We start from the raw sequence: 16,581 nt of genomic DNA on the forward strand, positions 1-16,581 counted from the left end.
CGTTTCAATCTTTCTGTTTTTGCTATGACTCAATGTACACATTTCTAAATAACTTCATTGTTTTTTTTTGTAATTGGATTGCATGTGTCACGTTCTAGAATTACATTGTATTTGTTGATATTGAACAATATGTACAATTATTCGTTTTGAAATATCAAAAACTTTTTAAACTGTTAATATAATGTTACCTTATAACTATAATCAATTTATATATTTATAAATAAATTCACTGTTTATCATGTTGGACTCTACATGCATTACGTTTTAGACTTACACTGTATTGTTGATATTTAACGATATGTACAATTATTAATTTTGAAATATCTGAAACTTTTAAGATTTTTAATACATTATTTTTGAAACATTAAGATATCTTTACACCAACTTATGGTCTTGTTAGGTTTCTTTACTTCGATTGTCGCGTTTTAGAATTTAAGTGTTATTTTTGTTAGTATTCCTTAATTTATATATGTAATTAGAAAATTGACTGTTTATCCACAAGCATCAAATACTGTCTATATTGTGTTGTTGATGATCAATTATTTCTAATCTCAAACATTACAACTATGGTGTATTTTTAAAGATAACTCATATTTTATTATCGTTCCTTCTGTTAAACTATTTAATGGTTGTTCTATTTTCCAGGATATTTTCATAAGAACTTAAGGATACATAGCAAAAAAAAGTGGTTCATTAGGATATCGTATTACTAACAGTTAAAAGAAACCAACGTGTCTATTAGAATAACTAGTTGAAAGAGAATCATTGGAGATACGTTTGCTTCGTCTATTGCTTCGTCATTGGAGATTCTATAAACCAACGTATCAATAACATGTCTATTGCTTTGTTTGCATCTTTGGTGTCCTATGTATCTCGTGTTTCCTGTTGTACATACGTTTTTAGGTTATTGGTTTACAGAATCATTAGAGGTAGAGATTAGAAACATACCTCATCTTCACTGGTGAGAATTATTGGTTGTTTGTTTGTCGAATTTTTCCCACTAGTTATTCCAACAGTCATCAATCTGACTCCTGTTCTTCCTTCCGTTTTTTTTCCATAATTTTGATCATTCTTCGAATGCATTTAAAGAATTGAATATTTTTAAAGTTATTAGTTAAAAACATGGCTAAACAATTATTCTTTTGCTTAAGTTGGAATCCTATAAAGTAGGGATACAAGTACACCAAAAATTTTATCAGGTTTGCTTAAATATTTTAAATAAAATATTTTTTTGAAAAAATAAAATATTAATTTGAAACAATTTTCTAAATTTGTATATATTTATGAAAAAAATATGCATCTTCATATTATCCAAGGATTTTCTTGAGAAATTATTTCCTACCTCTAATGGTGGAAACAATTTATAGAGGAAATTATCGTGCATGGACGAAAGAAAGATTGTAGGATTGGTTTGGTTCCCCTATCTGTGAAAATGTTGTGGTATTATTGATTTCCTTCTTCCACAATAGAGATTGGTTGAACTTGTGCTTCCACTTGCAAAAAATAAGTTTCGGATTCACTTGCAGCATTATCAGTTTTAATATCCCTTAGAAGTATAAACGAGTGTTAGAGAAGAGTATACATTAAAAGGTTAGAGTTTCGTCCAAGATTTAGAGTCACCTTGCGACAATAATTTAATGGTTTCTTTAGTGTATTTGTTGGGTTTTTGGCAATAGAAGGGATTATCTTGATTGTTTGTAGAGATTTGTTGTTGTAGGTGGCTTGAGAAGAGGGATTTTGTGGTTGGTCGGCCATTAGTGATAGGTTCTCTTCTTCACGCTTCCGGTGTGTATCGATATTGGTTGAGAAAACTTAAAATCCTTAATTTCTTTTGTTGTGGGACTAAAGAGATTTTTGCTCTTGGGAAGATTTTTTGGTAATTTGAATTAATGCCTTGGTTTGTGTACCAATTAGATCAGGTAGCTTTGGAATTGATGTGTGGTAGGCTGCTTCATTAACTATGGTATTTGGTTTAGTTACAGTGTATTTCATCGTTTTGGAGTTGGTTAGAAACTCTCCAACTTCAATATTTTAATGTTGGAGGTTTTTCTTTGTATGGAAGGTATTTTTGACATTTTTGTATTAGTATTTTTTTATTATTTTTTCGAATTTGATATTTTCATAATTTAAAAATTATTTTGCTATTTATCCAAAAGAACCTTAATTTTTGCCATTTATCTGATAGTTGGATTGAAAAAGGTTGGTTTTGAAAAAAAAAAAAAAAGAAGAAAAGAAAAAGGGAAGAAATATAAAATTTAATTTGGAAATTCAATATCTAGCCAAAGCCCCTTGGCCCCCTTCAAAACAAAACGCCGACGTTTAACCCGTCTTCGAGGTTTCGATTCCTCAAACAACATTTCGAGAAGGGTTTTGCAAAGGTTTACGCTGAAAGGAAACAACCAAAAACCTTGCAAAAACGCAGCATACCATTCGGTTTTCACTCCCACAATGAGAAGAAACGCTTCAATTTCACTTCTCTCTCACTCCAATCGTCTCAATCTTCGCTCACTTTCATCCTTCATTTCCTCAAATTCCATTTCCAATCCTTCCCCTTCAAATTCCTCCCCTGTTTCAACCCCCAATCTCAAGCCTTGCACCAAAAACCATGGATTGTTCTTCAAGTTCACCCGATTTCAAGCAAACCCATCTCGGAATTTGGACACCCTTGTGGAGAAACGCCCTCAAATTTCCTCAAGACAGCGTAAAGTCAAGGAGAAATCCGAGCTTGAGGAGGCTTTTGAGTCTGCAGACACTGTTGATGAAATGGTCAAGGCGTTTAAGGACATGGAATCCGCTTTTGAGGAGAGGGATCTCGGGTTGGCTTCCTTGAAGATTGGTCTGAAACTTGACCAAGAAGGCGAGGATCCTGAAAATATTTTGTTGTATGCTAATAGAGCTTTAAAAGCTTTGGATAAAGATGTTAATGGAAATCCTTCTTTACCTGTTGCTATGACTTTACAATTGATGGGTTCTGTTAATTATAGCTTGAAAAGGTTTAGTGACAGTTTGGGGTACTTGAATAGGGCTAATAGAATTCTGGGTCAGTTAGTGGAGAAGGGATTTAGTGCTGAGGATGTTAGGCCAGTACTTCATGCTGTGCAACTTGAGTTGGCAAATGTTAAAACTGCAATGGGGAGGAGAGAAGAAGCTCTTTCTAATCTCAGAAAGTGTTTAGAGATCAAGGAATTGACCTTGGAAAAGGATAGTAGAGAATTAGGGAACGCGAATCGTGATTTGGCTGAAGCATATGTTGCTGTATTGAACTTTAAGGATGCTCTTCCCTTTTGTATGAAGGCGTTGGAGATACATAAGATGCAGTTGGGGCATAATTCAGTTGAAGTTGCTCATGATAGGAGGCTTCTTGCAGTGATTTATAGTGGGTTGGAAGAACATCAAAAGGCATTGGAGCAGAATGAATTGTCTCAGAAGGTTTTGAAGAACTGGGGCCTTAATTCTGATTTGCTTCGTGCAGAAATCGATGCTGCTAATATGCAAATTGCACTCGGTAGGTACAATGAGGCCATTAGTACTCTCAAGGATGTTGTCCAGCATACAGATAAAGACAGTGAAACTCGGGCAGTCGTGTTTATCTCAATGGGAAAAGTGTTGTGTAATCAGGAAAAGTTTACTGATTCAAAGAGATGTTTGGAGATTGCTAGTGGAATTTTTGACAAGAGAGAAGCAACTTCTCCTGTGGAAGCTGCTGAGGCATATTCGGAAATATCAATGCAGTATGAGACGATGAATGAGTTTGAAACTGCGATATCTTTATTAAAAAAATCTCTAGCTTTGCTTGAGAAGCTTCCACAAGAGCAGCACTCAGAAGGTAGTGTTTCGGCTAGATTAGGGTGGTTGCTACTGTTGACCGGTAAGGTTCAAGAAGCTATTCCATATTTGGAGGGTGCAGCAGAGACTTTAAAAGAGAGTTTTGGATCCAAGCATTTTGGAGTTGGATATATATACAATAATCTTGGAGCTGCATATTTGGAACTCGAGAGACCTCAATCGGCTGCGCAGATGTTTGCAATGGCAAAGGATATTATGGACGTATCACTTGGCCCCCATCATGCAGATTCAATTGAAGCCTGTCGGAATCTTTCAAAGGCATATGGCGCAATGGGAAGGTATGGTTACTTTCAAGCGTCACTTTTTTAATCCCTCGCTAGTAACATAGTTACATTCTTTACAACATACAATGTTTTACTTATTATTATCCAATACCCATTGGTGGAGTTGGGTTTTATGGATGATATTGAGACACAGAACCACATGGATTAAGGAGATCTAAGTGTTCTGTTTTGATTTTTGAATGGCAGAGTAGGAAATTGATCCATATAATATGTCTTCTGATCTCAAAACTGCTCATCTCCTTTTGGAGATATATTTAACTTCATTATGTACGATAAATTCAGTTGCCATTGTTTGTTCTTAAACAAAATGTGGCATGTTTAAATGCTTGCCCCATTCCGCTTAGGTTTATTTGTACTTTTACGGTTGTGGAAGAACTAGAGGTTACATGGATACACAAAAATGTCAAGGTGACCTTGAGGGGACTCTTAACTGATTATTGGATAACCCAAACTAATGGGTTCATCTTGGAATGGAATTTCCTTTGAGTAACTTGACAGAAATGATAAATGTCTCACTAGTATATAGAATAGAAATACTTCAGGGCAGAGAGCTTTTGCTGGTCTTGTTAAAAAAAAGTGAGTAGGGTGAATATTCACAAGTGTATATTCTATAGATAATCCTTATATGAAAATATCTAAGTCGTGTTCGGAGATGAATGCTTGTGGACCTAACTTGATACTGCGAGTTCGACATATGGGCTGATTTGATTTTGAAATTTGAGCACTTTGTACTTTTTAACTATCAATCTTTCCTGAAGGTATTTGTATTAGACATAGACACTATCTTCAGTTCAGTCCGGCCTCTTTCTTATTGCCCTTGGTATCTTTATCATTTGTTATTGAATGATGCAAAAATCTGCAGAAAGTTCTGTTTTTCTCGCAATATTTATGATGAAAACCTTTGTTGCTTGGATCCATGGATCAGAGCAGCAATATGGCTATTGATGGCCATTCTTGAACTCATTAATTTACTCGTTCTTTTTTTTTTTTCTGTGTGTTGGTGCAGTTATCCCCTTGCAATTGAATTCCAAGAGCAAGTGGTTGATGCTTGGGAAAGCCATGGCTCAACTGCAGAAGACGAACTTAGAGAAGCCCAACAAATGCTCAAACAATTGAAGAGGAAAGCTCATGGTACATCCAAAATCGAGCTCTCAACAAAGGCCTTGCCCCTACCTCATTCCTCAACGTCTTCCAAAACTCTGCAGCCCGATCTCCCTGCACGTCAGAAACGTCAATAACCACATCTGATAATATGCTATCTTACAACTTCAGATCTGGGAAGTATGTTCCTTAAAAACTTGGTCATCTTGTGCATAGCTGGAATATCCTTGAAATGTAAGACCCCGGGTTTTGCTTGCATGTCTATATATCTATCCTGCTGGGAAACATATTCATTGAAAGCTATATGCTTGGAAAAGACGCGACTGCAGTAGCCCATAGAGTTACCGAATCTAATGGCTGTGTTTTCTGAAACCAGACACTCAGTAATTCCATTTTGAGAACTCTGCACGTTTGTCACAACTCATAATTTTTCTATGCTCAAGATTTTCATCTGTCTGAACTTTAGCATAATGATCAGTACTGAGTGAATAAATTGATAGATGTTTATTTAGACTGGTCTTTCAGAATTACATGTATCTGTATGTAAGTGAGTTTGTAGTTTGGCGTTGGTTGCATAACTCTCATGTAAGAAAGAAAGTCAGTTTCTAGGCTGCCTTGAGTTTGGTTTTAGAAACGTCTCATTTTGTTCTTGTGTAATACTATTACTATTTTTCTAGTTGTATTACACTTATTTAGGCTTCGATTTAGTTGAAAAATGTTGTATAAAAGGGATAAAGTTGAACATATGAAATATCAGGTACATATCTGAATAGGTAAGGAGGCTCAACAATGTTTTTAGTTCCAAGCTTTTTTTTTCTTTGATATCGGTGAGTGTCCAGATCAGTTTACGTGCATCTCGACTAATCTCATGGGATAACCCATCTAACCCTACAACATTTGGATATCAAAAAAACTCGTAGCAAATCAATTCTTAGGTAGATGGCTACCACGATTGTTTTTAGTGCTAAGATGATTTATACAACGTTAAGTTGCTAATATTTATGATGCCATGAATAAAAGTTGACTCAATCATACAAATAAGATAGAAGGAGGCTCAATAATATGGGGTAATGGTGGCAACAAAAATGAGAAAATAAAAATAGACGTCACATCGACTTTTGTTAATTATTGATGGAAAAATTGATAGTGGAACCAAAATAAAACAAAATACAGACTTTAAAAGTAAAATGGTTAGATTTGGAAACTTAGAGATCCAAATGAAGTATAACATTTTTTTTTTTTTTTTTTTTTTTTTTTTTTTTTCATAGGTTTAAGGTCACTTCTTGGATGAATCTAGTATAATTTGAAGAAAATATGTGGTTACATGGTCGAAATATTTTTGGTAAGAATAATTGTATGTTTAGGTTTTTTTAACCATATTTTATTCTTTCGCATAAAATTTGGATTTTTGCCATAATGCAATCGCATTTTGGTCAAGCTTCTCACCTTCAAATCAACAATAGTTAATGCTTATGAAAGGGAGCTACACCCATCGAATCGAATCAATTCAATTCTTGGTGAAGATTCACATATCTAATTGGGAGACCCATTCTAAAACTTCAAGAACGACCGTTTTCCTAATTATTTGTATTGGTTTTTTAAACCTCTGGTAAAAAAAAAAAGATAACAAAGGAAGAAATCTAGAGGTGGAAGTAATGTCGATAGACTTAATTCTAAAAAAAAAAACAAAAAATAGTTATCAAACGAGACTTTAGTTATTGTTTTTATACTTTTATTCAACCTTGATTCATCTTGTACTCTTGAATTTTTTTATATTAATATCATTTATTCTTTTTATTATAGGCTAAATCCTTTATGAGATTTAGTATCGTGGATGCCCTAGAAAGGATAAGATAGTTTGAGGTATTGAATTGCAATACACCCACTTCTTTGTGCTATTTTCTTTGTTGATTTTATGAAACATCTTGTTAATTTAAATTGATAACTTAAATTAGTATGCTAGTTTAGTCTTAATTCTAAGAAGATTAAGACAACATACATAATTCATAAGGGAATGCGAGACTAATGACCTAGGACGTCACACACAAGCTTAGACATACGACACACCCCGTTGGACTAAAGGTTCTGCATGTTAATTATCTAAGTATTGTACAAAGTGATCAAATTACCTAGCTGCCCACTAGTAATCCTGAGTTAATTAAACCTTGCTTGATCTTATTCTTCTTCCCTTCTCTTGTTATTGGTTTGTTTCTTTCCCCAATTGGAACTCTTAAATTTTGAATGTTGTTTGCTTTACCATTTGTATTCCGAGAAGGTAAAGGGAGAGAGGGAATTTGGGCTACACGTTGGTGTTAATTTTGTATATTATTATTAATTAACTTCCTACGTAATAAGACACCAAAAATAGCAAAAAAGGAAAATACTAAAAAGAAAAAAAATATAAATTAGGAATAAACGTAACAATTAGTACAATCTTGTTTTTCATTCATGGTCAAGAATTCATTTTCTTTACCGTTATAATTAACCATAGACATATTGGTTTGATTACCTAGACTTCTAAGGGTGATTGGAATCAAGGTTGAATAAAACCTTAACATAGTTCATCATATAAAGAGTACTGTCGTTGCAACGTGGTCACAATGTTTGAGTTACTTATCTTAATGTTGAAATTGGGTTGAATCCCATGTTTTACATTATCATTTACATTTTCAATTGCAAAACCACCATTTTCAACTATTTTTATTAGTTACCTTTGGCTTTCAACTCGAAAACTTTTTCTTGCAAACGGAATCTTGGAATACAATACTTAGAATAGTTTCTATATTACTACTTGTAGATAGTATACACTTGCATTTGAGCATCATTTTCTTTTCCGGTTTTCTGAACCAAATCAATTTGTACACATTTTCGGTCATAAAAAATGCATGCTTATTGATATAAAAGTAAATATCGAATTACATTTGGTGTTTCAAGTTCTTTTAGACACCACAATCTATTTAATTTAGAACACTTATAAAATCATGTTTTAAGGTAATTGTAATAGGTAGAATTTTTAGGGATAATAATCAAGTATATAACAATATTTTTAAAAATTACAAATATAAGAAAGTTTATCAGCGATAGACTTCTACCAGCGATTTAACCTATTACTGATAAACTATTTAAATTTTACTATATTTATAATTTTGTACATTATACTATATATACTAATATTTTGAAACTGAGGTTCTATTTGCAACTGTTCCAATGTTTTATCCTATTATCCCTCATCAAGTGTATTGATTCAAATTGCCATACATGTAAGAGTGACATTTTAATGCATTTCTATTCAGATTGAGAAAGTAAACAATGACCTTATAATAACCCATCAATCTACTTTTTCTTTATTATTATTATTATTCTTTGCCTACAATTCTAAGGAACGACAAATTTTCGATCAATTTATCTATGTATCTATTTATATGTAAGAAGGATATAAAAATGGAACGATTATCTCCATCTCTTTTTTCTATATCAAATGAGTGTGATTTGATTGAACAACTATGATATCTTGGGGTACTTAAAAAAGGGTTTTTTTTTTTCCCTTCAAGAATAATAAAATAGAATATAAGAACAAATTCTCTTTTCCTACCCTCATTTAAACAAAACGAATTAAGAGAAAAAGCACTTGCACTTGAGAAGAGAAAAATGGCAATGAATTTTCTTCTTTTAAAGAAATCATCAAGTCATAATTTGTTTTCTTACACCAAAATAACCACTTGCACAAAATATGTGGTTATGCCTTTTTGTTCAATGAATAGTAATACCACTAAAATGTGCTATCTTGTCTTACTTAATTCAAGATTGTTCTTGCATTTTTATGTCTCTATTTAATTATTTTATAGGTTTCGAGTAGATTAAAGGTAGAACAGTACATTAGTGGCGAAATGGAGCTAAAATGGGCCAAAACGGAGTTTAATTGTATTAATTGAGAAAGAGAAGGCCAAAGAAACAAAGGTTACCCCTGCCTTCATGGTGTCGCGATGCTCTACAGTGCGGTGCTCAGCATCGTGAAGGTAGAATGCCCCTTATTCGAGAAAAGCATATAGCATCATAGCACCGCCTTAGAGTTCCGTGGCACTTTGAAGTTTCGTTCGTGCACCAGTCCGTCAATACCGCGACACTGTATCTTAAATCTCATGAATCTCGTAGTTTGTAATTTGCAAATACAAATAATTTATTTAATAAAATAATAAGTATTTTATTCGATATTTAGATTGCATTAACTCAATCCAATAAAATAAGATCCATGGTTATTTAATGAAGCTTGAACAATATGTGGTAGACATACAATGGATCATGTTCAAGTAATAACCTAAAAGGTCTGCAGTGTTGGGGGTTTGTGCCTTAAAGCCTTGTAATTAATTAGTTTATTAATTATGTAATATTAATTTATCCATTAACCAGTAAAATCTAAGGTTATCCTATGTAGTTGATATACCAGGTGGTTATGTTCAAGAGATAACTAGTATATGGATAAGGTTGGGTGTCTTATCCTAGTGACACTATGGGTATGACCCACTTTGTAATAGTTACAAATGATTTGATCCAAACCGTTCATATGAAGACATGTGAGTGGGGGTATCCTATATAAAGAGTTTGTAAGACAGGACCGTGAAATATTTCATAGGATAATCATATGCAACTCGATCTTAATTCTGCGTGATTTATGAACTCCTATCTGTGAGGTCAATCCTTTGATTTAGATGGGTGAGAGTGACCTAAGTTGTCGACTTAATAAGCCTACCATTTTGGGAACTTGACTAAATGGGGAGCTGGGAACATAACTCCATAAGATGGAATTCATTCATTCTCGCATAATGCAAGTAAATGAGTAGTTCTCTTAAATGCTGATTTCAGGTCTTGAATAAGAGCCCCACACTCTCACTAGCTCGAGTGGGACTTAATTTAGAGTTAGATCATAAATCAATTGTTGATTAGAGGAATCGACAGTACTTAAGGAAAATAGGTAATTACAGGGACAAAACGGATATCTAGCCTAGCTGTAATTATGAACAACTTGTAAAGGATCGACTTACTTATATTGATTAAATCCATGAACACAACTTGTTATATAATGCAGAAGAGTTCAACTATGGGTCTATAGTTTTTGCCCTGTAGTTAATGAATGAAGGTTAATTTAATTAAAGAGTTTAATTAATTAATCTTGGATCATTGAAACTTGTAATTTGTAGGTCCATAAGATCCTCTTGCTAGCTCTCCATGGACCAACAAGGATTAAATATGTTTAAAGAAAAATTTGAAATGTTCAAATTTTATGAGGAAAAATATTAATTGTATTGGATACAATTAATGTTATTGTTTATTATAAAATTTTTTTGAATGAGATTTAAACTATAACTTTATAATATGAAGAATTAATTTATTTGAATATGATTCAAATAATTAATAATTTATTTGGATAAGATCCATAGAAATAAATAAATGATTTAATTTGAATAAAACTCGAACTAAATAGATAATGGGAGAACTGATTTATTTGAATATGATTCAAATAATTAATTATTTGGATGAGGTTCATATAATTAAGTTATTTAATTTAAATAAAATTTGAATTAAATAATTGGAGGAATAATTAATTAATTAATTTGAGTTGGATTCAAATAATTAATTATTTAATTCGGATGAGATTCAAATTAAAGATTCTACTCGAGATAAATATTTAAATACGATTTAAATAGTTTAAATCATTTAATATGATATATTATTTGGGTAAATATTTATTAATATTGGATATCATTAAATATTTAATTTAAAATCTCTACATAAGGGTTATTCCAATAGAATTAGGAGTAACCCATAGAGTTCTATAAATAGGGCCCTCGGGAGTCTTCATAGAATATATTTTCTAGAAGAAGAATCTCTACGATAACTCTAAAATTCCTCCTCTAGCAATTCTCCCAATTTTCATAGAAACGTTCTAAGAAAATTCTTCTACTCATTCTCTCTATTATTTCAAGAAGCGGTTTCTACAAATCGGATCCTTTCCAGAGTCATAGCAAGGAAGATCTCTTGTAATTAAAAGAATTCAAGGAGACAACCAGTTTCAAGAGGAGTTTTTGCTGCAATTATGGATCCGCAAAGGTATGTCGCTTAACCTTTTTCTTAATTATTCGTATTTTTAATTTTTTCAAAGAATCAAAGAATCAAAGAATATGGTCACACGCTTTTGCCAGAAATCAATTCTCTAATGTAGTATATGGATAAGGTTGGGTGCATTATCCTAGTGACAGTGCGGTTATGCCCCACTTTGTAAATGTTATAAGAGTTGTAAGTGTTACAAACGATATGATCCATATCATTCATGTGGAGACGTGTGAGTGAGGATATTCTGTATAAAGAATTTATATAAGACCGGACCACGAAATGATTGGTTTCTCCTTATAATACCGTTACTTGAAGAGACTAACATTTCACTAGGATGACCATAGTTGACTTGACCTGTCTATGAGGACAATTCTTTGATTTGTATGGGTGAGAGTGTTGAGATTGGTGTCCTAATTCTCCCGGTGGTCTCGTAGTTTGTAAACATCTTGTACACATATTGTTATTAATAAAATAAATGTTATTTTATAAGCATTTACTCACATCCAATAAACTAAGATCTGTAAATATTTCATGTAACTTAAGCATGTATGTGCAGGCATACAAATGAATCATGCCTTAAGTAATAACCTAAATAGTCTGTAGTAGATGGATAAAGGAGGGATACCTTATCCTATTGACACTACGGATACAACCCGTTTTGTAGATGTTACAAGTGTTGTAAAGTGCTATAAATAGTCTGATCCTAACCATTCATGTGAAGACATACGAGCGGGGGTATCCTATACAAAGAGTTTGTTAGGACCGGACCACAAAATGATTAGTCTCTTTATATAACGCTGTTGATAATTGAGACTTACATTTCACTAAAATGATCATAGATGACATGACCTTAATCTTGAATGAGTTGGAAACTCCTGTATATGAGGGTGGTCATTTGATTTGTATAGGTGAGAGTGGCCAAATTGCCAACTCAACAGGCCTACCTTTTTGGGGATTTGTCTGATTAGGGAGCTGAGAACTTAGTTACACAAGACGAAATTCACTCCTTCCCCGAAACATGGGTAAGTAGATAGATTGCTCCCTTAAGGGTTGATTCTGGGCTTGAACATAGTGGCCACACCCTCTCTTTGGAAGAGAGGACCCAATCATAGTAGGACTATGACTTATTGTTCATTAGAGAAATCAATGGTACTTAAGGAGTTAGATGTAATAAGAGGGGTAAAACGGTAAATTGGTTCAGCTATATTTATGAGCGATTTGTGAAGGGTTATCGCAATATTGATTGGTTAATATGGACACAGAAATATATCTGTAGTGAGAAGAGTGCAGCTGTCGGTCCTTATTGGAATGCCCGATAGTTAACGGATGGGGGATCCCGTGACTAAAGAGTTTAGTCCGTTATTTACGTACCGTTGGAGCTTCAAGCTATAGGTCCATAAGATTCCCTTGGTAGCTCAATGGATTTAAGGTGAGAATCATTTCTTGGGGTTAGTTTGAAGTGTTCAAATTAACAAGAGGAAATTCAATTATATGTGATATAATTGGTATGATGTATTAGAGACATCAACTGGAGGAATTAATGTAACTATGATTTACATTAAGTATCATAAAATAGAAAAAGAACTATGGGTTATAGGTATAATATGATAAGTTGGTTATCATATTTATTTATAATATATTAATTATTTGATAATTAATTTCTTTTTCTCTAATAACCGATTGAGTGGGAGGTTATTGGTGGTTTTATGTTAACCATGAGATAAAAGGAAAATTATTTTCTTAAAATTAGTAGTTACCTATTTTGGAAAGAACTTAGGGAGACAAGCTATCAAGTGAAAAATTTTCACTAAGCGATAGCTGTGCCAAAGACTAAACGATAGTTACCTTTGACTATTCGATATTCATTCAGCTAATCATAGCTACACGATCGAGTGGTTAAGTCTATATGATAGGCTTCCGTTTACTAAACGATCGAGCACATCGTCTATATGATAGACAGTGTATTATCTCTTACTTGCTCGATCGTCTACTCGATAATATTCCTCCAGTATCTTCCTCAAGCCATGATCAGACAGAGCCCACAACTCCTGGATTCTCACACCGAGAATACCAAGGTAACCATTTTGGTGGTGTCCTCACTAAGTTCGTGAATCGAGTTAGACTCGATTAGGTTCGTGGAGGTTGTGTTCATGGTTCGTGTTGTTGGTAACAGTCTGTTCGTTGCGTTCATGTTGTTATGGATGCATTGGAGATTGATCAAGGGATTTGTGAAGAATGGTTGTTCAAAGGTATGCATCCTCTATCCCTTATATCATCGTTTAGCATGCTGTAATTTCTAGTTGTGCATGACTTGTTAGTTTTCGTTCTTATACTGTAATTGTTTATGTTCAATTTGAATGGAATTTGGAACGATCCCTTCTGCTGCTCATGAAAATCCTCATTTTTTATTTCCTTCAACTGGTATTAGAGCCAGGTTGTTCTGATATTCCAAATTTCACTTCTGTTTTGAACTTCTTTTACAGTTGTTGTGGGTTTTAAGTTTGTGCATTGCGTTTAAGAGTTAAATGCGTTTGTGGATGTGTTGATGAATGTTTATGGGATGGTTGCCTCTGTTTAAAGCTTTATTGTTGTTTACAAAGTGTTAATTTGTAAGGGCCCCTGCGTTTTTTGGGTATAATTAACAAGAAATCGAGTCTATAATTCAAAATGTTTGAAGTTGTTGAGTCGTTCGTGATGAAGTTTTGAAGCATGGAGATGTGGTTCTCATTGAGGAAGAAGACCAAAGGTTGGTCCTATCGTGTAGCTTAAGGTAAACGATCGTTGAGATTTGGCTAAACGATCGTGTAGAAATGTTCTGCCCGATTGTGTAATATTTACTGAACGATAGTTTAGCTAATGTTAAACAATAGGGTAAAGCGTTTACTCTATCGCGTAGCGTTGGTTGCTTGATCGTGTGGATGTTGGAGGTAAACGATGGCGTAGTAAGTATTTGATGCTCATCGTTTAATAAAAGGCGCACACACTAAACGATCGTGTAGTTCAGCATGCCTCATTGAATAATCACTGACTACACGATCACGTGGTATACGATACCTTGACGCTTACTCCGTGATCGTTTAGACAATTGTGCTTCATTGCATCATTGTCGTTTAATTGATCATTTAAGGCTTGCATTGTACGATGCGCGTTACATGATCACGTAACCTCATGCTTCATCGCATAGTCAAAGGACAATGATTGTTTATGCTCAGACAATATTACTAAACGATTGAGTAAAGCGTTTACTCTCTCGTGTAGGCGATCACAAGGTTTTGGTACACGATCAGGGAGACGTGTTTCTTTGCCTGAACGATTTAAGACCTGATTCGCCTGTTTGAACCGGTGAATCTTTGCTATTTGTAATAGTTAGCTTTGGTTTTTGAGAATTTGAGGCTAATTATCCCGATTCACCAACTTTTATTTAATATACATGAGGTGTATGTTGTTTATATGCCATAGTGTATGACATATAGGTTTAAAACCACCTTAGGTTATGCATTTGATTCATGCATCATATATTATAAGTGTTATAATATAGTTATTGGCAGGATGAAATTACAAGAGAGCATGCACATGCATCATGAAAGAGTTATATTTATGCATGCAATAAGCATATTCATGCACCATCTTTATATTATAAGAGTTATAGTATAAGGGTGTATGGAAGCATGTATGCATGGTTCATTGCTTGGTTGTATAAGTGTTATATAAAAGTAGCAATGAATGAACAATGCATGAAGCATGACACTTAGGCTTGTTTATAAAAGTTATGAATGCCTTGTATGTGTTTGCTTCGCATTGTGGATGGTTTTGGTTGTTTCCGTTTATAAGCGTTATAATAGAAATTAGAACTAAAATCGATAAGAAAGAGTTGCATGCAAACTTAGGCGAACTCATGTTTTACAAGGGTTTTAAAATTGGATTGAGCCTTGTGTTTACGAGAAAATCATCAATAACTCAGTAGCTTTCCTAGTATTGTATGTGGTTGATATCCTACTAATTGGGAATGATGTAGGTTTTCTGACTGACATTAAATTGTGGCTAGCCACGCAATTTCAAATGAAAGATTTGGGAGAGGCGTAGTATTTTCTAGGGATCCAGATCATTCGGGATCGTAAGAACAAGAGGTTGGCTTTGTCTCAGGCATCGTACATTAACCAAATGTTGATCAGGTATAGGATGCAAAATTCTAAAAGGGGTTTATTACCCTTCAGGCATGGAATTGTTTTGTCTAAGAAGCAATGCCCTAAGACACCTCAAGAGGTTGAGGCGATAAGATAGATTCCTGATGACATGCAGAAATCCATGTCATCTTAGGCCTTTTACTTAGAATTATGAAGGTTATTAGGCAGAATATGCGTCAATCATGATAGGAATTCACGAGAATATGAGCTTGCACCGATTAGCATGTTAAATCTTAGTTAACCCGTTATTTTGCATTATTATGCGTTCAATGTTCTATTTTTGTAGCTAATGCAGGAAATGAATGCAAACGCGAAAATCGGACCACCACATAGATGACCGCATGTGGAGAAACATTCCATCGCAAAGGAAAATGCATCGATCAACGCATGGATGTTACGGTAAGCAACCGTATGCATCCATCGTATGGGAGTTGCGCTCGTCAAGCAATTTGGTCATCATGTAGAGTTACGGTATTAAGCGAATGTGACCATTGAATGATTGCGGCTACGCGAAAATGCATTCTAATGGGATCAACGCAAGGTAGGTGGAATGAACGTATCAACGCATCTACCTTGAGGAAATCCAAAAGATGATGTTGACATTTCAACTACCACGTCGTTGGTGGCAGAGGTTCAGAAAGAACGAACGCACCAAACGTCAAACTCAGAGCAATCCAATTAATACTGTCGGTGACCCAAGCTCTATAAATAGAAGCCGATAAGAAGAAATTCAGACGATCCGGGGTTGATCCTTTGGATTCGGAGATTATCCCTCCATCCGAGGATTTTCCCCGCGATCTAGACAACTGTGTGAGAAGATGGCTGAGAGTTCTTCACCTCCTTCATCCTTTCCGAGTGACGACCGGAGCCTTCGACTGGAGTTAAATCTCGAGAGAGTCAGCTCCTCCGCCCATCCATGGCACCACTGGTAGCCTTAATGCATATCCGTTGGAAGCAAGTCTTTGTTTCCTGCCAGTCAATTCCTTTTCCTTTCTTTCTTATATTGCATTGTATGACATCTTGGAATTAAGGAATTAATACAATTTGTTTTCAATGCA

At 34.2% G+C, this 16,581-nt stretch overlaps 1 protein-coding gene across 1 annotated transcript; it reads left to right on the forward strand.

Moving 5' to 3' along the window:
* Window positions 1-2,268: 2,268 nt before the first annotated feature.
* On the forward strand, window positions 2,269-5,865 carry LOC120086647 (Tetratricopeptide repeat (TPR)-like superfamily protein). The gene is made up of 2 exons (XM_039043384.2): window positions 2,269-4,124; window positions 5,137-5,865. The coding sequence occupies exons 1-2, from the start codon at window positions 2,449-2,451 to the stop codon at window positions 5,366-5,368; spliced, it is 1,908 nt and encodes a 635-aa protein (XP_038899312.2). The 5' UTR covers window positions 2,269-2,448; the 3' UTR covers window positions 5,369-5,865.
* Window positions 5,866-16,581: the final 10,716 nt, after the last annotated feature.

Source organism: Benincasa hispida, chromosome 9 (assembly GCF_027475165.1).
Source record: "Benincasa hispida cultivar pf3 chromosome 9, pf3_genome.v1.1, whole genome shotgun sequence".
Lineage (NCBI taxonomy): Eukaryota > Viridiplantae > Streptophyta > Magnoliopsida > Cucurbitales > Cucurbitaceae > Benincasa > Benincasa hispida.

What these genes read in the sequence shown, in the direction of transcription:
- LOC120086647 (XM_039043384.2), top strand. Translation starts at nt 2,449, where the DNA reads ATGAGAAGAAACGCTTCAATTTCACTTCTCTCTCACTCCAATCGTCTC. An exon ending in GCATATGGCGCAATGGGAAG is followed by an intron (nt 4,125 to 5,136) that starts GTATGGTTACTT and finishes GTGTTGGTGCAG; the next exon opens with TTATCCCCTTGCAATTGAAT.